The sequence below is a fragment of the Oenanthe melanoleuca genome, chromosome 12 (assembly GCF_029582105.1).
Source record: "Oenanthe melanoleuca isolate GR-GAL-2019-014 chromosome 12, OMel1.0, whole genome shotgun sequence".
Classification (NCBI taxonomy): Eukaryota; Metazoa; Chordata; class Aves; order Passeriformes; family Muscicapidae; genus Oenanthe; species Oenanthe melanoleuca.
Genome location: NC_079346.1, coordinates 13671156 through 13696203, shown reverse-complemented (window position 1 = coordinate 13696203; position 25048 = coordinate 13671156). Strand labels below are relative to the sequence as shown.

General features: G+C 50.8%; 1 protein-coding gene across 1 annotated transcript; it reads left to right on the top strand.

Moving 5' to 3' along the window:
- Positions 1-69: 69 nt before the first annotated feature.
- Positions 70-15099, top strand: RBM5 (RNA binding motif protein 5). Its single transcript, XM_056501493.1, has 24 exons — positions 70-261; positions 364-808; positions 1011-1166; positions 3111-3180; positions 3666-3739; positions 6030-6113; positions 6526-6586; positions 6745-6810; positions 6958-7118; positions 8161-8258; positions 8751-8838; positions 9067-9144; positions 9238-9310; positions 9807-9892; positions 10212-10290; positions 10549-10640; positions 11175-11339; positions 11815-11961; positions 12041-12112; positions 12809-12988; positions 13204-13278; positions 13712-13809; positions 13893-14022; positions 14475-15099. The coding sequence occupies exons 1-24, from the start codon at positions 245-247 to the stop codon at positions 14598-14600; spliced, it is 2721 nt and encodes a 906-aa protein (XP_056357468.1). The 5' UTR covers positions 70-244; the 3' UTR covers positions 14601-15099.
- The last annotated feature ends 9949 nt before the right edge of the window (positions 15100-25048 follow it).

Sequence of the window (25048 nt, the reverse complement as noted above, 5' to 3'; positions counted from 1 at the left end):
AGGCCGGAAGCAGGAGCCTTAATGGCGGCAGCTCCAACTACATTTCCCGGCGTGCCGCACGGCTACTGCGCCTGCGTCCCGCTTGGAAGCTTCCAGTCGGAGCGCGAGGTGGCTGCTGGTTAGAAGACGGGCGGTCCCTTAGGCGCCATTTTGTGGCCAGGCAGCGAGAGGGGTTGCGCGGGTGTGCTTGGTGTGTGGTGCCGGATAGTGCTGTGCCGGGTGCCTGCGGATCCTGGGCGGCGGCATGGGCTCGGACAAGCGGTGAGCGGCGGCGGGAGGGTGAGGGGAGGCGGGAGGACCGGGCACTGGTGGGGGTCGCGGCGGGCGCTTCATGCTCTGAGCTCGGCCCGCTGTGCCCCGCAGGGTGAGCAGGACGGAGCGCAGCGGCCGCTACGGCTCCATCGTGGAGAGGGAGGACCGCGACGAGCGGGAGTCCCGCAGCCGCCGGAGGGATGACTACAAGAGGTCTAGTGAGGAGCGCCGCGGTGACCGCTATGATGACTATCGCGACTACGATAGCCGAGACTACGACAGCCGAGACTACGATAGCCGCGATAGCCGAGACTGCCGCGACTACGACAGTCGGGACTACGACAGCCGAGACAGCCGAGTCTGCCGAGACTACGACAGTCGCGACAGCCGCGATTGCCGAGACTACGATAGCCGAGATTGCCGCGACTACGACAGCCGGGACAGCCGAGACTACGATTGCCGGGACTACGATAGTCGGGATTGCCGAGACTACGACAGTCGGGATAGCCGAGACTATGATAGAGACTACGACAGCCGCGATTACGATAGCCCCGAGGTGAGCGGGGTCGGGGGGCCGGCACCGCGGGGTCTGCGGGGCGGAGGGCACCGGGAGCGGGTTTGATCCCGGAGCGCTGCCCGGGGCCATGGGGACCAGCCCCGGGCAGGCGGCTGGCGCCCGAGTCGCCGTCCGTTCGTGTGGCACTGTGGGGACGCGCTGCAGGGAATCGCGGTGGCTAATCCTGGGCGCTGGCTTCCAGAGGGAGCGGGAGCGCAGGAACAGCGACAAATCAGAGGACGGGTACCATTCCGATGGCGACTACGGCGAGCATGACTACAGGAACGATATTAACGATGAAAAAGAAAGCAAGACCATCATGTTGCGTGGGCTTCCCATCACAGTTACGGAGAACGATGTGAGTAGACGGTCAGGGCTATTCCTGCCTTGCCTCCGGGCAGGGCCGTGCCGGAGCGGCTGCTGCCATTTTGTTGAGCGCTGCATCATGGTGGCCCCTCTCCAGCGCTGTCGCGCTGCCATTTTGAGTCCTGAAAGCATTTAAACTCCCAGTGTTAAGTAATAGAGGTCAGTTCAATGTTAATCGGTCCTTTTCAAACGGAACAAGCCGTGAATACTCATTTTTTCACGCATGTTCGGATTCTTTCCCTAAGAGTGGATTTTAGGCTATCTGCTCTTTGCTGCATTTCTGTATGGGAGCGGAGAGGCATTTGTTTTTTGTTTGCTGCTTCCCCCCACTGCAGGGAGGGGGCAGGGGAACAGAGACAAAGAGGTGGCACTCACTAGTTTTTCTGGTCTTTATCGAGGCCAGAACTTGTGACTGATGGGGTCACACACAGTCACCGAGCTCCTTGGCCGGGCACAGCCCCGCACAAAGCTGCTTTGTGTGGGCGCAGCTGTGGGAGTCAAAATGGCTGCTGCCGAACTGACGGAGCAAGTACTCGCGAGCCTGGTGCTTGCTTGCCTGATTTGTTTAGTAAAAAGATGTTAAAGCTTTAAGGTTTTCTTATTTATGGTATTTTTTAGTTTTCTTTTTTCTTGTGGGGTTATTTTGCAATAAGCCGACAACTCTTATTTGAGGGATAAAAGCTGAGCTATCCCAGTTTGTTTTCAGTCAAGACTCCGCCTCTGCCTGTGTATACGCCTTAATTGCTAGCACAGAGAATACATTTGCACCATTTCTACAATGGAGATTTTTTTCTTTGCTTTTTCATTGATTACTTGTTACTCTCCAGATACTGTGGGTTCCTAGTCACCATATACTGCTCTAATATTTTCATGAGTGTGCGAAATCAAGTGTAGGTTCCTGCATACAGAGGAGACAGCCCAGTCAGACGTTACACAGAACAGTTTAGAATAGTTCTTATTTCTGAAATACTGATGTTGTAGCTCTACAGTTGTGCAGTAACTGTAGCATAATTTATGTGAGTGTTTAATTCTGGACTCAGAGTGTAGACAGTGCATCTTGGAATGTAGAGTTGCATTCTTAAGTTACCATTACTTCTGGTTGTGTACACAATTTTCTTTTTCTACATTTTTCATAAGAGAAATTCACTTATGTATCTGGTATTATTTCCAGTCAGCATATAAATGGGCAGCTTTAGAGAAGTTTTGATTCTACTGAGCAGCCCTGTTGCATGTAATGTAGTTTGAATTCTGTGAAAGCTGCTGAAAAACCTTCAGCTCTAGAAGGAGCCCTCAGTGTCTTCTGTTCTAGAATAAAAAAATTTGTTAGTGTTTGTTTTTCCTCCATGCTTCTGCACAGTGACTGAGGTTGCCTGTGCTGCAGCAGCTTTGTTAACAGCTGAAGAACTAATGTTTCTTTAGCTTTTTCTTTGATGTCATGTTCTTTGCGAATTCATTCTGAAAAATTGATGGGGATCAGTTACAGGATGAGATCTTTAGCATGAGGCTTAGGAATACATTTATCATGGAGCCTTGCAGTGCAGGCTTCTTGTTTTTCATTGCTAGGAGCAAAGGGTACTTAGACATGCAGGGAGAGGGATACCAACAGTGTTCTTTTTAAAACTTAGTATCATGCACAGTCTTTGCCAAATACTGTCCAAATAATCTCAGATCATAGGGATTGTAGGGATTCAGATTCTGGATGATTCAGTGTCCTGAGTGAGGATTACAGTTGGTTTTAGCATGTAGCGAAAGATTATGTGGACTTTAATGCTCATCAGTCCCCTGTTGGGTTTTCATTAAATCTTTTCTTTGTCTCTGAGATAGTGTTAAAAATGTTGTTTTGTGTATCTCTTGCATGGTACTGCAAAGTGGGTTGTTTCTGTGACATCTGTCTGCCAAGTTATGAAAATTTTAACCGTTGTATCAAAATTTGCAGATTCGTGAGCTTATTGAGTCCTTTGAAGGTCCTCAGCCTGCAGACGTGAGGCTGATGAAAAGAAAGACAGGTGAGAGCTCTTAATCCAATTTTTGACATCACTTTCCTCTTCCCCAGCCCAAAAGAGTATCCAGAATTGTCCCCAAACTGCAAGCACATGCAATAAAAAAAAAATATATAAAAAAAGGTTTGCCATGGCTAAGGAATGTGGCTTTTTGGAAGACTTAGATAGCTGGTCAACATGTTTAAAAAGAAGTCTGTCTACAGGGGGTTTTGTTAACAGGTATTGGTAAGTAATGATAGTATAAACCCACTTAATAGTATGTAGTCTGTTGCATGGTACCCTTAAACATGGATTTAAATGGAGTGAAATGTAGCCAGTTAAGGCAGCTTGGTTCCTTGCCATGGCAAAATAACGAGCAGATCCCAGCAGTTGACGTCGCATTTGTAAAGCTGCTTTGTCATGAAGTAATGAAGCAGTTGGAGAGAGATTCGCCTGTTTTAAAGGAACTGACTAACACAAGTATCCCGTCTATATCTGAATGCTGTCTCTAGGTGTAAGCCGTGGTTTCGCCTTCGTGGAGTTTTATCACTTTCAAGATGCTACCAGCTGGATGGAAGCCAATCAGGTTGCTTCACTCACCAAGTCTAGATATTCCTGAAAATGGAAAAAGTCTGTACAGTTTAACAAAAAAAAAAAAAAAAAAAAAAAAAAAAAGGAAAAAATAGAGGTGGAAGGAGTGGTTTGTTCCGTAACAGTGATTTAAAGAATAAAGGCTTTGTATATATTAAAACTTGTAAAATACAAGATAAAACTAGGAGAAAAGGCTCTACTTTGGTAAAAGGTGCTGTTGTTTTAAATGACTTGGTTTCAATTTAATTATGAAGATTTGGCAAGTAGTTGTTAGAAAATTCTAGCTTATTTCCACTTGATGTTTCCTTCTCTGTTGTCAGAGAAAGCACTACATTTGTGTTACATTGGTATTAACCCTGAAAGAGAAGTGTCAGTTCTTGGCAATAATTTGTTACCCCAGTTAAAGAGGGGGAAGAACTGGCTCTTCCAGAGGAAAAAGCATATTCATTTCAACTAAATTAGGCAGAAGGTGAGATCTCACATCTGTTATGCTCTATATTTTGGGTTTTTTGTTACTATGACTTGATAAGGAGCCAAAATGCAGTAAGAATCCTCTGGTTGGTTCCTGTAGCACTGCAGAAAGTTTTCACGTGCTTTTGCTGCTTTAGTATTCATAACCTATTTTAACAGCAGAACCTAAAAATACTCTTGAAGTAGGCAAAGTCTGTCAAATAACCATTTTTTCTTGCACCTGAATATTTGATGCGCTAGTCCTACAACAGCATTATGACTATTTTTTTGCTCCGTGTTATAATAAAGAAATGGCACCATAATGGGATTCATGGCAATTCCAGCAGATGGAAGTTGTCATAAGCCTTGTGCTGGAATAGTGTTTCCTATGTCCCACACTATGGTTGAATTCCCCAGCCAGAAAGCAGCTTTCAAGTTCTGTTTTTCTGACATGCTGCTCAGTAGGGCATGTGGCTACAGGGGAAAGATTAATACCAAGAAATTAATGCTGAGTGTATTTTCAGAAATTGATTTTCTTTTTAATATATACAAAGCTGTACTGATGCGTAATTTATTGAAATACACACAAATTCACTCCAGTAACCAGCCACCTTAGTAGTAGGGAAAACATAGCCTGTCCCCAGCAGCTGGGCTACTGACTGTTAGATGACACAATGATGTATTGCAACTATGCCAGCAGCCTTGTTTCTATGTGTGCACATCCAGTGAGTGCTGGGCCCTCCAACCCTCCCTCCTGCCGGTAGGAGCAATGGCTTTGCCCTATTCAGTTGTGCAGAATGTGCAACATGCTAGATCTGTGTCAGACCCTGTTATCAGAAAAGCCACTGGTCCTGACACTGGTACCTCTGCAGAAAGCCAGCCTGCTATAAAAGTGATTCTGCCATTGCAGTGTCTGGGGTGTGGCCTCTAATATGCACTTTCTCACATGTGCTTCCACCTGTTTAACCAAAATAAGTTGATAGCTGTATTTTGAAAGCCCATTCTGCATAGCCGCGCTTGGCAAAGCGTGAGGCTCACAGCCAAGGCTTCTTAATAACTGTAAATTCCTAACTCCTCTGAAGTCAGAGTGAGAGGACATGCTGAAAGCATTATGAACTTTTCCTACCCCTGGAGAAGCTTCACATGCAATCTAGTTACTCATTTTGGAGAGCTCTTGCCTGAATGAAGAACACAAACCTCTTGTGCAGGCTTCCAATTGAAACTGATGCAGTAGTCAAATGAAACCACTCTTGAGTTATGTTTTGGTTGATGGCACTTGTAATCCAGCCTTCAAGAAGTCTAAGCAGGGTCCCTTTGGGAGGAATTACTGTATTTTCAAGGGGACACTTCTGAAATATGCTTGAAAAAGTAAATCCAAATGTGGTTAAAAGGTCTGGGGTTTTTGGAGTAGGGGACGAAGTGAAGCAGTCACCTAAGGACGTGTTTTAAAAGTTGCTCAGTGCAATACCAGAAGTGAATAGAAATGTGGGGGCAAAGAGACTCCTAAAAATGTGTTAACCTGAATGCAGCAGATTAGGACTCTGTCTCCTTCGAGACACTTTCTGGTTCCATGTCAGCGTTTAGTGTTTGGCAGCTTTTTCTACACTCCCTGATTCTGTTTATCTTTGCTCCACATCCCATTCTCTTACTGCCCTGGTCCTCCTCTCTGCAGGATTGGATGGGCAGGGTGTAGGTGGCGGTGGTTGTCCTCCACATCCTCCCCATATGTTGTCCATTTAATTCAGGAGCACTGATTCCTCCGAAGGGTGCTCTGCCATGGGAAAATGGACATGTGTGTCTTGATACAGGAATAATTGAAACCACTTTTTTTGCAGAAAAAGCTGGTGATTCAAGGGAAGCAGATTGCAATGCACTACAGCAACCCAAGGCCTAAATTTGAGGACTGGCTCTGCAACAAGGTACATGTTTCTGTGGGAAAGTTTGTCCTGCTCTAGAGCTCTCTGCTTGCTCCTTGGTTTAAAGAAAGTGACACTTGAATCAATCCTGCTCCCTATAAAGTTAAATTACTCCCCAGCATGTATTCCCTTTTAACACTTGCTTTTTATAGTAGTGACTGTGCCTGGGATTGTAAGCTAAAGACTACGCAGTTAAAGTAACTGATTTGGGATGACTAGGGAGAAAGCAGCTGGGATGTTCTGAAAAGTAGCTATGGTATAAATAAGGGTGGCTTTTGATGTTCTGGATTATTCTGGTGGGTTTAGCTTTGTTGTGTTACTTTGTGTGAAGGTCTGTGGGTTTTGTTAGTGTACAGCAAATGCAACATTATTAAAATTACTCAAGTTCTTACTAGGCTTCTCTTGTTTGTCACAGTGCTGCCTTTACAACTTCAGAAGGAGGCTAAAATGCTTCCGCTGTGGAGCTGACAAATTCGGTACGTTGCTGTGATCTCTTCAATTTTCAGTTTTGTGGGAAACTTTCTGGCCTATGTAGAAACCAGAGTTCTGTATAGGTTCTAGACTGGCTTATGAAATACTAAGCTTAAAGTGAATGAGCCATGTCCTGACTGAAATATTTTCTCTTCATACAAAGATTCAGAACAGGAGGTACCACCTGGAGCAGCAGAAGCCGTTCAGTCTGTGGATTATTACTGTGATAGTAAGTGATGTTTGACTTACTCTAGAATGTGAAATGTAAATACATTCACTAAAAATCCTTTCCATACCTCAGCCTGCCAGCTGAAGGACTTGAAGTACTCTGCAAAGCTATGGTGTGCACTGCTGATGTCATACTTTTTCTTCTCAGCTATCATTCTTCGAAACATTGCTCCTCACACAGTAGTGGAATCCATCATGACTGCCCTGTCTCCATATGCATCTCTGGCAGTCAATAATATTCGTCTTATCAAAGACAAGCAGACTCAACAGAACAGAGGCTTTGCGTTTGTGCAGCTGTCTTCTGCCATGGTGAGGACCTTACTGGTGTTCCAGAGAGAAACAGCTAGTTAACCTCCTCCTCTCCCTGCAGCATTTAGAGCCCTGAGCTGTCTGAAGGACTGCCCCCTTCAAGGAGTGTTGATGGACACAGTGTGTCAATGCTGATAATACCTAGCTGCAGTTTGAAAGGTGGTGGGATGTTTGGAACACATTGAAAAGCTATTTTTGTAGCAGAGTTCTGTTCTGGATTGCAGCCTAGCTCCATGCTTGGATTGCAGAAGTACTGGTGTGGGATTGTACTTTGTTCACAGATTCTAAGATCTGGGGCATACAGTGTGGGAACAGGTGCATAGAATTAGGCTTCTTCCACCTTGAGAGGAGGCAAATGTTGCTCTTCTCAGCAGCATCCAGTGGGAGGGTGTAAGGACAGCAGAAAATTCTCAAGAGTACATAAGGATAGGACAACAGGCAGCAGTCATAAAATGAAGTACAGGAAATTGTAGAGGTACAAGAAAAGCCTCCTAAATTTCAGAGAGGCCATATACTGCTATGGGGTCTCTGAAGGGCACTGAATCTGTTGGATGTGTATGTGATACTGAGGGATGTGATGTAGTGGTGGACTTGGCAATGCTGGGTTAACCATTGGACTCCATGATTTTGAAGGTCCTTTCCAACCTGAATGGTTCATTGAGTTTGTACATCAAACTCAAGCAGCAATGTGATCTGTTTGGATCAGTGTGATCTACCTTAGTTGGAGAAAAGCAGGTGTTTGGATTAAAACATGCCTAATCTCAGTTTTTGCTAATGTCCCATTTAGAGTAATTTATGTCTTGATAAAGCTAAGATTTTGGAACATATAATACTTAGTGACTCAGGGAAATGCTCAGTATTTTTACATGAGCTGTTACGGGTCTCACTGTGCTCTTCTGCATGCGTGTAATATGAGGAGATGGAGGTGGTTTTACATCTTCAGCTCTTTTCAGCGGCTCTGTGTGAAAAGATGGAGTTTGGGGGACTTCTGAATCCCCCTCAGTAAATTGCCTTTCATAATAATGAGTATTTTTTATTATAGGATGCTTCTCAACTGCTACAGATTTTACAAAGTCTTCAGCCACCGTTAAAAATTGATGGCAAAACAATTGGTGTTGACTTTGCAAAGAGTGCCAGAAAGTGAGTTGTGATAGCAGTCAATTTAATTTTTGGTTTTTACATTTTTTTTTAAATTCATCTACCCACCCCTTTCCTTTATTTTGGATGTTTTCTTCTTGTCACCCAGGCTTTTATTAAGCTTATTCTAACTCCAGAGTTTTGCTTCCCATAAGTCACTTGTGTTGCATGCATCCTGCTCTTCACTGCATACAAGGAGAGTGAAAGCAGTGTTCCCCTCACCCCTGTTTCCAGTCCTCTGAAGATAACACCGTAGCTGCTTGTGTGCACAGCACATTTGTTTCCTTGGAGACCTCCTGACTTGTCACTGACTCTACAACAATGAACCTGAAATTGCTTTACTTGCCAAGCAGTGTTTTGGCTCATTCATTACATTCCAAATGTTTTGTAACTGCCAAGAAATCCATGTGTGAGGACAGACTCCACCTCCTTGCATAGGGAGACACTTCAGTAAATAGCAATACTTACTCAAGTGCCTGATTTTTGTGATTGCAGAGACTTGCTTCTCCCAGATGGTAACAGAGTCAGCGCCTTCTCTGTGGCAAGTACAGCCATTGCTGCAGCTCAGTGGTCGTCCACTCAGGTACGGTTTGGAGACTGTTACTCATAGTCCTGCTTTCCTGAAAATTAAAATGCAGACTGTGTAATTGCCCTGCTGGCCATGTGCTTGGTTGAACTGTTCATTGGCAGATCCAGCCCTGACACATCTGGTCAAACTGACACATCAGTTTGGAGCCTAGGCAGTGGGGTTCATGAAATTATTTGATAAAGTTGTTTACCTGTCCCTGACATAAAACACCTTGAATTTCAGCCACAGACTGGAGAGGGCAGCACCCTTGACTACAGCTATCTTCAGTCAGGACAGGATGGATACTCACAGTATGCTCAGGTTAGTAGTAGAGGTGATTCTCTAACCAGTAGGTTGTCTTAATTTGGGTATGCAGATTACTCATCTTGTGTTGTCCTGCATTTCCCTTTACAGTATTCCCAGGATTATCAGCAGTACTACCAAAATCAAGGAGGATTGTTGGACACAGACACAGCTACCATATCAGGTAGAGCTTCCAGCATCTTAGAAGCAGATGTTTGTAATGATAATTTTGCAGTAGTATTTTGCCTCAGCCTTTATGTTATTTTGCTGTGCTTGGCTCATTTTGCTCTCAGGATGTCTGAATGAGGATGCATTACTAGAGACCTGTAACAGATGTGGAACCTCTCATGTAAGATGAGCGGGAAGCCTCTGTTTCAGACTACTGACAAAGGCCTTGAACTTATGATAGTGGTGTAAGCAGCTCTAGCAAATGTTCATCACTGTAGAGGCCAGGAATTGCTGACTTTGGGAGCGGAATATTTCCTCCTGAAAAGGAAACTATTCCTTGTCTGGGTAGAAGATACCACTGTGTATTTATCTCCTTTTGAACGTTTATTGCCTTGTTTGGCTGCTGGAGCTGGAATTAGTAGCTGAAACTATAAACAAAGTAATTTTAGCACTAGCTTGCAGCACTGTTTTACAAATTAGTTCACTTAGGCATTGCTGCTGTCTTTTGGCAGGAGCTCCGGTCACTACGACGACAGCTGCAGTTGTGTCCCAGAGTCCTCAGCTGTATAATCAGCAGACAAACTCACCTGACTCTCCGGTAATTACAGCACTGATGAGTCCTTGCTTTCAAAGACTGGGATATGTGGCTTTAGCTGTAGCCTTTGCTTTTTAAAGTGGGTGATACAGCAAAGCTTCTAAGTGTCCGTGGGTTAGTCACAGTGCTTGTGGTCGTAAGTCACCTGCCATTTCTTCTCTGGGATGATTTTGTTCTTTGCTAAAGGTGAGTGCCACACATGCTGGTGAGAAGGAGTTAGCTGTCGTACGCGTAGGGTGCGCTGCTCACGCCTTGGCTCGCTGTCCTTGTTTTCTTGGTGACAGATTTTCTAATTGAGGTTTGTGGTTTGGGTTTTTTTCAGACACAATCAGCACCACCTACCACTAGCACTCAGGCACAGGCGGCTCCTCCAACTGGCGTAGTGCCCGGAACCAAGTACGGTAAGTGCTGGGGAGCTGCTCTTGGGGACAGGTTTCTGTCACTGTAGCAATAAAACTCAGCTTTGGCCAAGTGCTCCATCACCGTGTCATGGTGAAGCTGCCCCTGGAGAGCGTTGGCTGCACAGGGGATTAAGAGCCCTTTACAGACATATCTGCTGTCGTGGCTGTTATAATCTCCCAGTTTTACCTGAAATGTAGAAAGATACCTGTCTGAATTCATCTGGAACGACCATGTCCCACACTTTAATTTTTTTACAGCTGTCCCTGATACTTCCACCTACCAATATGATGAATCTTCAGGATATTATTATGATCCTATAACAGGGCTCTACTATGATCCTAATTCCCAGGTAAACACAAGTTCTTCCCACATGTCTTAACTGTTAAGGTCCATTAGTTCCTTATCTCATCATACGAGTGACATTTGAAGTGCACAACATACCAAATGTTGCAGATAACTCAGCAGTGTGTGTAGGGCTGGGACTTGATTTCCCTCTGGTACACCCCTGCATTTTTCTCTCCTTCTTAATTTTCCTCCACGTTTGGCCCATATAGGATTAGCACTTGTCACAGCCACTGTAACTGAGCTATTTCGTTGCGGAGTGCCCAGCAAAGTGCACCCAGCTCTGGGCTCTGGTGGGTCATCTCTTGGGAGAAGCAAAAGATTCTCCATAGTGCTGTTGGGCAGAACCACCTGTGTTTGGGGACAGAGGCTTCAGCCACTTCCTGCCTTTAGACTCCTCTGGAGTCTGCAAAACTTGTTTGGACTCTACAAAATGCCTTCCCGTGTGTTGCAGTAGTGTGAATCAGCTTGCTTGGGTTCTCCCGTGGACATGGAGCTTGTTTGAAGTGTTTAACTGTCTGCCTCTCCTTCCCTCTGGCAGTATTACTACAATGCCTTAACCCAGCAGTACCTGTACTGGGATGGCGAAAAGGAGACCTACGTGCCTGCTGCAGAAGGTGCCACGTACCAACAGACAGCTACCACAACCACCACCAAAGAAGTGAAAGAGAAAAAAGAGAAGCCTAAAAGTAAAACAGCTCAACAGGTAAAAGACAGAATGAGGTCCTAACTGGGAGAAAGTCTTCTCTGTGGGATGGGATAATATTGCTCCTTTTTCATGACAAAGGAAATCCTAGGTTATTCAGTGGGGTGCATGCCTTCAATTTGCAGGCACTGTGGGGGGCTGAGGAGAGGTGGAGTTGGCAAGGCTTCAATGCAGAAATAAGCTCTGCATAGGAGGAGTGCTTATGGAATCCTGCCAGGATCAGTGGGAGTATAACTGAGCCGTCACTTAGAGGATTAGCTTGATAAGAAGGGTTTGTACAAGTAAAAGCAGCAAGCTATGTTATCTTTGAACACTGTATACAGGGAAACAGCTGCACTACATCCAGTGTCCTGTGGTTTAAAAATAAAAGGTAGTGGGTTGACTTGTTCTGAAACTGCATGTGAGATTGAATGGATGTCATAAGAGATTGATAGCTTTGAGAGGAGCTGTGTGAGCAAACCACTCTGCATTTCAGATTGCTAAAGACATGGAGCGCTGGGCAAAGAGTTTGAACAAGCAGAAAGAGAACTTCAAGAATAGCTTCCAGCCACTGAGTACCAGGGAGGAGGAGCGGAAGGAGTCAGCAGCTGCAGATGCAGGCTTTGCCCTCTTTGAGAAAAAGGTGAAGGTGCTGACAGTGGTGTGTGGTGGGGGTCATGTGACAGAGAGCTCCATGCTCATGGCATTCTTGTCTCATCCAGGGTGCTCTGTCTGAGCGACAGCAGATCTTACCAGAGGTGTTGAAAAACGGGGATGATGAAAATCCACTAAAGGTGAGTATGGTAGAGGAGCTCTAGCCAATACTTGCTTTCAAACCTCAATTTCCATGGCATTATCTGTAGGAAGTGGTGTGATGATTGCAGTGGTATGGTGCAAGTGAAAGAGGCTGGGTGACTGAGATACACTGAGGACAGCTGTGATTCTTCTTAGGCTTGAGCTCAGTTGGGATTTTGATGTTTCTACATAGTTTGTACTTAGAAGTATTGTTTGGCTAGTGGAAACTGTCTTGCAGCCACTGTTGCAGTTGCAGTACTGTAAAAGTGTGGGCCCAGTACTTAATAGACCAGGGACACTTGTAACAGAGAAGGCTGAAATACTAAGCACCTTTGTGCCAAGGCCAGCCCTTAGAAGACCCAGGGGAGCATGAGGAAAAGAGTACTGTGAGAGTGACTGAGCACTGGAACCGGTTTCCTAGAGAGACTGTGAAGTCTCCTTCCCTAGAGATGCTCAGAGGTCATCAGGACACAGTCCTGAGCAGTGTGTGCTAGGGGTGGACCCTGCTTAAGCAGGGATGGACTTGGACTGGATGACCTCCAGTGCTCCCATCCAACCTCAGACATTCTGTGATTTCATCCTTAGTAATGGGAGCATGCTGTTCCTCCCATGATACTTACCTGAGCCTTTGTTCCTTCTTGGTGCTCTGTGAACTGTGGCACTGTTGCACTCCCCTTATGTTGTCTCTTTTTCAGCGTGGCCTGGTGGCTGCCTACAGTGGTGACAGCGATAATGATGAGGACTTACTGGAGAGAATGGAGAATGAGGAGGAGAAACTGACTGACTGGAAAAAGATGGCTTGTCTGCTGTGTAGAAGGCAGTTCCCAAACAAAGATGCTCTGATTCGGCACCAGCAGCTGTCTGACTTGCACAAGGTACTTACACTATGTGGTGAGGAAAATACTGGGTTGTCATAATTCAGTGTGCCATGAGCACTGAGCCATGAAGCATGTTGCTGTTCATAAAAACAGTTTTTCTTAAAGCAAAAATCTGCAGGTGGGTTGTAGCTCTCCAAAAAGTCAGCTACTTCATTTAAGAAGAGCTGTTGTGCATTTCTTGTTGTTAAAGTGAATCTCTCTTCTTGTTTCAGCAAAACATGGATATCTACAGGAGATCAAAGCTTTCTGAGCAGGAACTTGAAGCCTTGGAGCTGCGTGAGAGAGAGGTCAGTGTTGAGATGAGCAGATGAGTACCTAATGGAAAACCTGTGCAGGTGATCTGTTGAGCTCTCCTTATCCTGACACACGTCACTCAAGATAATCCTTGTAAGCCAGCCCCTTTTCCAGTCGAGGTTCAGAGCTGCCCTGTTTAGTTGGAGAGACGTGTCCCATACCCACAGACATGGCTGAACATGAAAGGCTTATTCCAGCTCTAGCTTGGGGCTGCCAGGCTGGGACTAGAAACCTTCAAGTCTCTCCCTGCCCCAGTCCTGGTTCAGATGGTGCTCCAAGGACTTTGGGCTCTGCTGTTGGTGGTGTTAGCATTAGTGCGCTGTAATCCACAGCATTCTGTAGTAGCGAGTGTTTATCTGACTCTCATAGCTCAAAGCTGAACAAAAATATCTTGAAATCCATGCTAACTGCAGTTGCTTTATTCAGATGAAGTACAGAGACAGAGCAGCTGAGAGGCGAGAAAAGTACGGCATCCCCGAGCCCCCGGAGCCCAAGCGCAAGAAGGTCTACGATGCAGGCACAGTGTACGTACCTGAAAGCTCAGCACCTGCCTCAGTGCACCGTGAGCAGTGTGGGTAACTTGCTAACTCATCTCTTCTGCCCATAGGAATTACGAGCAGCCCACCAAAGATGGCCTTGATAACAGTAACATAGGGAACAAGATGCTGCAGGCCATGGGCTGGAGGGAAGGTTCAGGCTTGGGCAGAAAATGCCAGGGCATCACAGCACCCATTGAGGTAAGTAAAAAGGGATGTCTCCTTGAGGACGTTTGGTGCCTTTTTTTCTTGTTTAACCAGAAGCACTTGCTGCTGAAGAGCTCTGAAGGAATAAACTGCCAGCCACAGCAAAGCTGCCTCTATTTGTGTTGGCTCCTGCTCATGTTTGTCCCATCATTTGCTGAAGCAGTGGCAGGGCTGTGCCCTCCCTCCAGTCATTGCCTTTCCTGGCCTTGCCTGTGCTCCATCTTGTGCTATTAGGAACTGTTCTGTTCAACTGGGGCGGGGCCAGAGTAGCATGAGGATGGGGTATTAGTACGTGTACCCCAGTCTCTCGGTGTCCATGGTGGTATTTATGGCTGCGAAGATCCCCAGGGAAGCCTGAGAAGCTGGCTGGATCGATGGGATTGGTGGTGCCCTTGTGGTGGTCTGGCCATTTGCTGCAGAGCTGAAGTGTGTCTCTTCCTTTGCAGGCCCAAGTACGAATGAGAGGAGCTGGCTTGGGAGCCAAGGGCAGCTCCTACGGTGTCTCCACGGCAGATTCCTACAAAGATGCAGTGCGGAAAGCCATGTTCGCTCGCTTCACGGAGATGGAGTAACAGCCCCTCTGGCCTGCCAAGCACTGCTTGTTAGCAAGAACTGACTCTAAAATTCCATAGCCTTGGTGACCTGGCTGTATCCTGGCTTTGGTTTAGAGTTGACCATTTCATTCCCTTGGACATTGTTCCCTGCTCGGCATGTAACAAACACCTCCGTGAGCAGATTGTTTGAACTGACCCAACTTCATGCTGGAGAGCTCCTGGCTAGACCAAAGGGGATGGCTGAACTTTGTACGGTCGTGTATATAGTGTAATGTATTCTGTGTTTTAGCATGTTGTCCCAGGTGCTGCTCCTGCCATCTGGAGCAGCAGCAGGACCTGTTAGCTGTGCTTTCAAGCTGTCTCTGCTCTCCTTTTGTTGTATTGTCTGTCTGGGTTTTTTTGGAGAATTTTCCTGTACATTTTGTATGATACATCTTTGTATAGACTTTTTGAAGACTTTGATTCTAGTTGCCAATTTGGCTCATTTCCAAATGAAATACATCCAAAATTTACCCTATTTCTGTTTCTTGGTGGGTGAATGAAGAATTAAGTTGCCAATGCTACTTGTCCTTTCTGTCATTCTGCTTCTTCCTTGATGAGACTTCATCCTGGAGTCTCCGTTCCATGCAGCTCTACTCTCCTCCCTCCTTTCATCCCTGCGCTGTGCCTCGTTCTCAGCATCTTTCTCACAGTTCCAGCATGGATGGTGGCTGTTGGAGCATCAGATCTCTCTGTAGCCCTTCCTGCCACCACTGTATGGGCAGGAGAGGAGCAGCCGCAGTGTCTGCCCTTGGGGGTAGACACCTGGGGTGTTACCTGCTGGCCCTTTGGTGGGCAGGGAGGGGGGTGACATGCGGCACTCCGGGAAGGTTCAAGTGCTCCACCTCAGCTGTCTGGCCTGCCTCGATGCTGTGGGGGGAGCTGCAGCAGGCTGAGTGATGGGAGAATGGGGTTCACCAGAGGTGTCCTGTTACTGCCTTGCTGTTCTCTGCCTGTGCTGTGCCTTGTTCACAATCCCCTTCACAAGAGCCAAGATAAGCAGAGCAGATCTCAGCCCTGAGCTCTGTCTTCGCTGATGCTGTTGGCTGTGGGTCTTGCTCAGCCTCACGCAAAGCTGAGCCAGCAGTGAGATTTCCTACTATGTCCAAGTGGGCATAGGAAGGGGTAGAATGAAGCAGGAGCAACTTTACCACTCGGTGCAAAGCCCGTTTGGGGGTCAAGGCCAGCAGCCTGTGGCTGCTTTTTGGAATGGGTGAATCCTGCTTTGCAGGCTGCTGCAGCTGCACTTGTGTCCCTATTGCACTGTCAGGCCACTACCTGATTTTTGAGGGGTGCCTGGTTTGGGGTGAGCCAAGGTGAGGAATGCCCCCACCCCGCCTCAGGACCGGGACCGCAGGGTTTGGATTCCTTCCCCGAGTCGCCGGGCCATTCCACCAGGTGGCAGGCGTGGCCCAGCTGTGACAGTCTGTCGTGGAGTGTTTCCTCTGTGCCGGGCTGCCGAGCATCGCTGGGGCTCCAGGGCCTCTCCCTGGCGTGTGACATTCCCTGTTCGGCTCCACAGAGGAAGCCCGGCGGCTTGAAACAGCCTAAAAGTGCCAGCTCCGTGCCCCAGCTTCCCCGCAGGGTGATGGTGGGGAAGGCAGGCCTGGTGCACTGAGATGGGTTGGTGTGCCTGTGGCAGCCTCCCCCCGCTCCCTGTGTCCCGGCTGGCAACACAGCAAAGTGCTTTGCTGCTCTGGGCTGTAAATGGGGGGGTCTGTTTCCCAGCAGGTGGGATTGATGGATCGATAAAGTGCATTTGTGTAGCTCAGCTTCTTCCCAGCTCATCGATCCCTGTCCTAGTGCATCCTCCTGACAAGGGGTGATGCTGCGGGCACAGGGGGAGGGCCTGCAGTGGGCACAGCAGTGTTCTCCTGTCACTCCCTCCTTGCTGCAGCAAAGTGCTGCCCCAGTGCTGGGAGCTGAGCCAGCCCCAGCTGGTGCCTCCTGCAGAACAGTGGCAGTGGGGAGCCAGGAGCGTGCCATGGGGCCACCGGGATCTGCTAATGGGGATAACTACTCCAACAGGATATCCAAAGCAGAGTCCCTTCCTGGGGCAAGGCTTTAATGGGGTCCTGGGTTTGCAGACACCCCCTCCTGGTTAGGTGTTAACCTTCCTTCCTGGGTTAAGGTACTGCTGCTGGGTGCCTAGGGAACAAGAGAAGCTGGGGGGTGGCATCCAGCCCCTGCCCTCCCAGGCGCACCCCAAAGCCCATGCCAGGCCCTGGAGCCTCCAATTTAGGCTGCGCAGTGCGGCTGTTCATGACTGAAAGTGCCACGGCCCACAGCCTTCAGAGGGACATGGTGTCCCTGCCTTGCCAGGGACAGACCTCTGTGGGGGTGGGAGGAGAAGCTCTGGGATGGGGCCAGCCCCAGAAATGTGCAGGGACAAGACAGGATCCCCCTTGGAGCAAGAGGGGGAGCTGCCTTGGGCATGGTTGCAGGGCTGCCAGTGCACCAATCCCACTGGGGCTGAGCAGCTGAGCTTGAACATGATGCAGGATGCCCCAAAAAGGTGCTGGGCCACAGTCAAAATGCTGGGGGACTGAAGCTGGTCCCACGAGGAATGCAGAGGGACACCATGCATGTTGGAGAGAGGTTTGTGTAGCTGGGCAGTGGCAGGAGACGATGCAGAGCAGTCCCTGGAGGGGCAGAGCTTCACTGCACTCCGATGCTTTGGTTTCCCTATTGCTGAGCAGCCACAAGGTCTCTCTGTGGCTGACAATGGCAAAGTAAAGGCACTAAGCCCCAGAGCAGACCTCAGCCTAGGGAGGAAGGAGGGACATCCAAAGGGAGCCTCTGCCCTTTGCCATCAGCAGTAGGTGTATGAGAGCAGGACTGCAGCCAGGGGCTCCTTCCAGGCACAGGGCAGCTGCAGGATGATTTTTAGGGCCTTGGTTCCAACAGGCCTGCAGCTCCTTCCAGCACCTACAATATGCAGAATCTAAGGCACTTGTAGGTGTAGTTATAAAGTTTGAGATTTTCTGGCTAGCTTTCAGCATTATTAATATAAAAACTCCCAAGCCTGCTATGCCCTGGCTTTCCAGGAGGCCTCTGGAGATCCTGTGTGCTAATTGAAGCAAGGAAACCAGCCAAATCATCAGTGTGAACAGCTTTCCTCCTGAGTATTCCTTAATCGCTGGAGTTAGCAACCTGTGGCAGAGCTTGGCACTCTGCATGGCCAGCCCCAGGCCTGCCTGGCTCTCCTGCATCATCACTGAAATGCTGCTTGCAGGCAGGAACACATCCTTGTACCACAGTTTGGGGCTGACAGAGGCCCCAAGACTCTGCGTGGATTGGGTTGGCTTTCCTGCATTCCCCCTGCCAAAAAGCCTCTTGTGCCCAGCAGGACAAGTATGGAGAGAACTGCGATCTGGGCTCACCTTGGCTGTGCTCATGCTGAGTGGCAGTCAAAGCCAGTCACCCACAGCTCCACGGGGTTTGTACCCCAACGCCAAAAGGGCATCTGAAGGGTGAGGTGGTGTTGGCTGCCATGGGAGATCTGGGGCAGAGGGCATAGACATGTGTGAGGTTATGCATCTGTGTGTCCATGTGTGTGCTCATGCTCCTCTCTAGTGCCTGTCCCCGCTCTGCCACAGGGGTTTAACAAGGCTGCTTCCCTTTCTCTTCCCCCTCATGCTGGTCGATCCTCTCCTGAGCTACTAGATCTGTCCTAAATACTTTGGAATTGCCTGGGAACTGCTTTCCCTATTTTACCCAAATACCCCACAACCACCTGGATCTGGTTTCAGCTGTGGGGCTCGGGTGGGAGGATGTTCAGGGCCATGGTGCAGCATCCTGCCAGCACACCATGGGTACTGCTGTGGCAGCCCAGCAGCCTGCCTGTTGGGGATGCTCAAAGGGCAGGAAAAGGACAGCTGAGGGGGAGGGTGCACAGATAAAGGGGATTGGGAAAGGTGTTGGCACCCTGCTCCAGGTGCTCACCACACAAGCACCCCTCCTGCCCCTTGGCATGGAACATCTGTGGCCCTAGACCAGTGGCCATGTCATCCTGGACACTCTTCTTCCCAGCCCCACAGTACCAGGGTGGGTGATGAAGGGGCGGTGTGTCCCTTGTCTCTTGGCTACTCAGATGTTTTTTGACCAAGAGGCCGGTTCTGGCTTGGGAACTGCATGGTCCAGGTTTCTCTGCTGAGGCAGAAAAAAAGAGATGGTTTTAATTGACTCACCATCTGCAGCAATGTGGACACAATTTGCAGCCCTGGGGGGTGGGGGGCTCTGTTGTTGTTGGAAAAAAACAAAAACAGATGGGGGCTGGGATCCTGAGACCTGCGACCTGTGCCTACATCCAGCATGCTTATCCCCTGTCCAGGCAGCTCACATTGTCCTGGGCCTTTGGGCATCTTCCAATGCCAGGCTCTCCCAGGGGGGATGCTCCAGCCTTGCAGAAATGCTGAAACAGGCTGATTTGGAGGGTAAAGAAATGGTTTTCCCAGCGCTCTTCCTGCCTCCGGCAATGAGCCGTCCATCAGCAGCCAGGCAGCGCCGGAGCCGCGGCGCGCTGGGCTCCGGGGTGCGCAGAGCCCCGGGCAGCGGAGCCCAGCCCCGGGCGATGGGGAAAACCTGAGCCCCCCTGGGGCACCCACAGGTCCCTGGCCACACAAAACCCACAAAACCCGGGGGGCTGAGAGGGGTGAGCAGCCGGGTATAGGGGAGGGGGGAGCCGCTCATCGTCTCCGCCGGTAGGGAGCTTGGATAGGAGACAATTTCATATCAGAAACGTTTTCACCACCTAGAAAAATCTCTTGACCTCTAGCCCTTTTTTTCTCTTTAACAGCAACCTGACCTGAGGGGTGTGTGCACACAGGTGCAATTGAGAAACAGAGACTAGCCCGTTTTTGCTCCAGTTCCTAAGAAAAATTTATTTGGCTCTTGTTCCCCTCCTCCAAAGCCTGGTTTGGGGAGAGAAGCTGCTTCCTGTAGCACGAAAAACCAGGCAAGAGAGGGACTGCATTTTTCCTAGCATATCCCACTGCGGTCCACCTAGGACCCTGTCCTGTGCTCCCCAAAACATCTGTCGGCTCTGGAAGCTGCTTAAAATCCACTGCCCCCCAGCCCCGTCCGTCTCCCCGGCGGGATGTGCCCGCAGCATCATTAGCTCTCGTCTAGTCGCCGCCGCGGCGGTTTGAACCTATTTGAAATGCACTTGAAAAGGGTGGATTTGATGGGAGGAATGTGACGGGTTTTTGTTCTCTGAGCCCCCCGGTTGAAGCTCTGCGTAATGAAGAGCTGTGACTTTCACTCGGGTTATTTTGGGATGGACTACTTTTTTTTCCGAGCTGGTGGAAGACCATCAAAGCGGCGCTTTGAAAAATGTCCCAGTGTATAAATAACTCTGCTGAGAGCAGAATAACGCGGGCTCCCGCGCGCGGCGCGCCGAGGCAGACGGCATCTGCCGTGCGACGTTGCATTATAAAAAGGAATTATTCATCCCTTCCTCTAATTAGCTGGGTACAGCTGCCCCGCGCAGGAGCGATGGCCCGGCATGGGGAGCACTCCCGGCCATGCCAGCAGAGCGGATGCTGCTCCCGGGATCCCTCCATGTGTCCCCCCAGGCTCCCCAAGCCTCCCAGCACCGGCAGCGGGTGGGAGCGGCAAGCTGGTGCTCCCTGCCATGGTGGAACAGCGAGGTGGGCGAGCTGGTGCGGGGAAACCCGAGTGTCTGTCGCTGGAAAACACCTGATCTGCTGCCTGAAATCCGAGCGAAGGATGGGGGGCAAGCCCTTGGTACCCTGCTAGCTCACAGCTTCCAAGGCTGTGTTTTTTGGTGCCTGCATCTTGCTGGGTGTGTGCGAGTGTTGCATGGGGCATCTCCCGAGAAACAGCCTGCAGCCACAGGAGCCGCATAGACCTGACAAAGACTCAGAGATGCACGGCTCAGTCACACCCAGGGGTGGGTTTTCAGGAGATTCGGGAGGGATAGGAGCAGCAAAGGGAGCCCTGCACCCCTCACCCTAGAGGGAAGTGGCCGTGGTGGCAGCAGCCAGGCAGGCTCAGCACTGCGGCTGTGCCCTGGCAAGGACACGGCACTTCGGACCTCCCGGGAGGGAGGCTAATTTTAGGAGTGCTCCGGAGGGGCTATTTTGGACTCTTTGCTCTGCTTGAGTCACCTGCTATTTTTCAACCCCACTGGGGCTATTTCCGTGGCAGAGTGATTTACATGGGCTGGGACAATGCCGCTTGCACTCGCCTGGGGTCTTGGGGCCCAAAGCAATGCTGGGTGCACAACCCATGCCCCAAACAGGATGCAGAGAGGTCTTCAGGGTTCCTGCTGGGGCTCCCAGCAACTCCTGCAGTGCCAGGGATGCCCACAGCAGAGTGGACCAACCTGGAGCCCATCCCACCACCCTGCCACCTTCCCAAAGGACTGCATGGCAGGGCTTGGAGTTCCTCAGTCCTCTTCCTCCATTGTTTCCGGGTAGAGATGGATGGCAAAAGGTTGGAAATTGAGGTGGGGTAGTGATGCAGCTGGTGGTTATGGGGAGGGAGACATTTCTGTCTTAGGTGCTCGAGGCTGAACATCCCTGCTCCCCACCACACTGGGCTCCTCCCTCCCCAAAACCTGCCTCTTTGGAGCCCGCCAGGCAAAAACCTGGCTGTTTCGGGGTTGTCAGAGCAACGTGATGCACCTTTCAGTTACCACGGCAACCTCAGCGAGAAGTTTTTAAAATTCAGGCAAGGTAATTTCTCCTCGCGCTGCGATTTCGTTATCGCTTGGCTTGCCATTCCCCAGGGAAGCGGCGTCCTGCCTCACTCCTCCGCCAGCAAGGTGGGATCTCGGAGATAAGGAACGCTCAGTGTGAGGAGGGGGAGTGAGCGGTGCTCTCCCTGCACCCCATTAACAGGTCTGGCCCCAAAGACGTAGGCTGGTAATTAATGAGCACTGGGGGGGGAGGCAGGTGATGAGCACTCAGGGAGAGCAGAGCAGGGAGGAATGAAGGCAAGGGTGGATGGTGAGGTGGGTTGATAGGGTAGAAGAAGGATTGAAGGCAAGGGTTGATGTCTGGTGGATAGATAGGAGGGCAGGAGGGATGAAGACAAGGATAGATGGTGAGGTGCATGCCTGGGTGAGTCATGCCAGGGTACCCTGCTAGCACCCTGCTATACCTGTGTGGGTGGGTGTGTGGGTGGGTGGGTGGATGGATGGATGGATGGATGGATGGATGGATGGATGGATGGATATCTCCAGCTACCAACCAGATAATGGACAAAGAAACCATCCTGGGGTGGGTCACAGAGCCTCTGTAACCCCTGGGAGTTATAGACTCACAGCAGTTTGCACTGCTGTCATGTCATTTCTTCCTGTGGGGGGGTAGAGACACTGTTATCTATCATCCCTTCATCTTCAGCCCTCAACAGACTGTAGGTCTCTCTTATGCTGCCCCAGACCCTGTAGGAGTAGGAAGGGGATCCTGTAGCACTGGAAAAGCCTTGACAGCTTTGTTCAACCCAGCCCCCTCCTGCTCACCCCAGCCCAGAGGAGAAACCCAGGACTAATATTATGGTTTGGAGGGTCAGTGAAGCCATAGGCTTGAAGGCCCGTTTTGTGAAGGGGAGGGAGAGGCAGGCACAAACACAGGGCCGCTTGTTCTCTGCCTGCACAGCCCCATGAGCTGTGTGGCTGCCAGAGAGCACAAGGGCCTGAGGAGCACGCTGGCCCCAGCACATATGTTGTTTATCATAAAGAGCTAACAAGCTTAATTAGGGATGTGTCTGTGATAAGGTTATCAACCCATAAACACTCAGGTGTCCCTGACAGGAGCCCAGGAGTTAGTGACTGAGCCCTTCATCAGGGAGCAGAGCAAATCTGGTGAGGGAGATGCTCACTCTGGAAGGTTTTGTTCTGACTGTGGCACTGGTGGCTGGGGCAGAGCATGCAGGGCTGCATTGATGGGAGGAAAGAGGCAGAAGGCAGAGGGCTGGATTCTGCTCTGCCTGCCGGACAGGCTCTTGCCCCACCATTAGGTTTCAGAGTCAACACCTACTGGAAGGGACAGAACAGCACATTCCCAGCCCTCCAGATGGAGGTGCCCATCCTAACAGCCAGGTTCCAACGGGGGTCTGTGGAGATTGTGAGGACACAGCCCCCCAGGGAGAGGCATGGCCAGCAAGAGACCGAAGAGGGAGGTGGAGTGTGGGAGCTCCTGGCTATGAAGGCGGTGAAGGCTTCTTTCCAGTTCTCTGAGTTTCTTGAGCGAGAATCTGACAGCCCTGAGCAAGGCTCCCCGTCCTTGTGGGCTGTTGGCACAGTCTCACCGTGCTGCTGGGAGCCGGCTGTTCTGTCCCCTCTGCTGCATGTTCACTCTAGAACCTAATGGTGGGAGCTGAGGGGGCAGCTTTGACAGCCAGCACATCATCAGGCTGTGAGTGTGCACCAGCAGGGACGAGTTCCAGGTGGAAGGTGCTGTGGACAGGATGCAGACAGGGCTGTAGATAAGCCACTGTCTCCAAGGCTTGATATCCACTGCAAGGTCTGGAAGATTAATTCCTCCATGCAGGCAACAGCAATTCCCACTCCCTGGCTGCTTTTGCTAATGGAGCTGGCCCTGGGCGAGGGCTACAGCACGTGGGATGCTCATCTTCAGCCATCTTTCCTGGGGACTCAGGCTGTCACTGTCCCCTGCAGGGGCTGCCATCAGCCTGGGGGGACAAAGCAGCATCTTGTCACCAGTACCTGCTGCAGTGCCTTCCTTAATGACAGGCTCCACTTGTCTGTCCCCTCAATTAACTCTGCTGTGCCAGCTCATTAGGCTGCACATGCTGAGAATCGCTGCAGCAAAAGGGATGCTGCAGTCTCACAGGCGTGCAATGCCTGCTCAGAGATGCACAGGGACGTCTCTGTGTGTGTGTGGGTATCTCCCCACAGATGCACTCGCTCCTGCTCACACACATGTGCTGGCACAGGAACACAGGATTGCCTGGACACGCACACACTGCTGACCGCGTGTGTTCCAGCAACACCCACACCCACCGCCCGCTCCCCGCTCCTCCCCTGATTGCAGCAATGGAAACTTTTGCAGGGAAAGTGCGTGGAGCTGCTGTCTCTGGCCTGGGGCTTTGCCAGGTTCCATCCCAGCTCTGCCCACCCTGAGCCGAGGCGCTGGCAGTGGGGTGGGTGCAGGGGGCAGGGGCTGCCCCTCGCTGCCCCCCCTGCAGCCGGAGGACGTGCGGGCAGAGCGGCCACGTCTCGCACATCGGCGCTGCCCGCGGGCTCTTGGCTCCGGCCGGGAGGGCAGCAGGTGACGGAAAGCGAGCCCCGGCCTGGACGGGGATGAAAGGCGGCTCGCAGCTGCGGACACCCGACGCCACCTGCCCGGGCGCGGGGAGGATCCGGGATGTCCTTGCTCCCACGGGCACATCGCCATCCGGCGGAGGCGGTGAGGGCTCTCCGAACACGCGGTGCCCATCAGCAGCGGAGGAACCGCGCCGTCCCACCAGCTCCTGGGGCCCCAGATGAGCTGTGGCTGGGAATCCCAGAGCCGCCACCTCCTAACCCATGAAAAGGGGACAGGCAACCCGCACCTTGCCTCAGTTTACCCCCTGTCAAAAGCCTCCCTTCCTTGATGGCTCCTCTGGGAATGCCTGGGCCGTGGGAGGAGGGGGAGGTCTGTCCAGACAGCCCCAGTTTGGACGTACCCTGCTCCCTCCCTGCAGCTGAGCTTTTCTGAGATGCTTTTCTGAGAGCAGACATGCCCCAAGTCCCTGCTGCCCGGCGGGGCCGTCTTCACCGCCTCGGGGGTAAATCCGAGCTCTGGGGAAGGCTGAGGAATTTTTATCCTGGCCACCTGGGACTCAGCCCGGTCCTGCTCCGGCAGCCCTTTCCCCTCCGTCAGCGCCCTGCCATGTGTGTCCCGCTGCCGCCGCCTCCTCCTGCCTAATCCCCGCTCCATAAATCACACACACCCCCCGCCCCGAGCTGCCCCGCGGGTCTGGGGTCTGCCAGCTTGTTTGAAGTAGCCAAGAGATCCTCTGAATGAGTTGCCCCCAGCCCTCCAAGCCACGGAGGCCGCCCCAGCTCAAGCAGCACCCTGTGTCGGTGTCTCCCCACTCCAGTAGCAGCAGCAGCTCTGTCACCTCCCTGTTTCTCACACCTCCATCCCAGGGCGCCAGTAAATCCCCTGACCCACAGCTGCCCTGGAAATTTTTTCCTACTGTCTGTCTCCTGCCTTCTCAACAAGCTTGACTCCAGGGTCTCCACTCCCAGCCCGTCTCCTGCCCTCGTCCTCGCCCCCAGTCCTGCAGGATGCCCGAGAATCGGTCCTGCCTGGAGTCCTGGCTCCGGCATCCCGCTGCCGGGTCAGCATCTCCGGAGGGGAGCCCGTCATTACCCCCACGCCGAGACATCCTGCTGCAACATTCCCGTGCTTGAGGGGGCGAGGAAGGGGGGCGGGAAGAAATAGGAAGCC

What these genes read in the sequence shown, in the direction of transcription:
- RBM5 (XM_056501493.1), top strand. An exon ending in TGCAGCTGTCTTCTGCCATG is followed by an intron (nt 7,119 to 8,160) that starts GTGAGGACCTTA and finishes TTTTTATTATAG; the next exon opens with GATGCTTCTCAACTGCTACA. An exon ending in AGACACAGCTACCATATCAG is followed by an intron (nt 9,311 to 9,806) that starts GTAGAGCTTCCA and finishes GTCTTTTGGCAG; the next exon opens with GAGCTCCGGTCACTACGACG.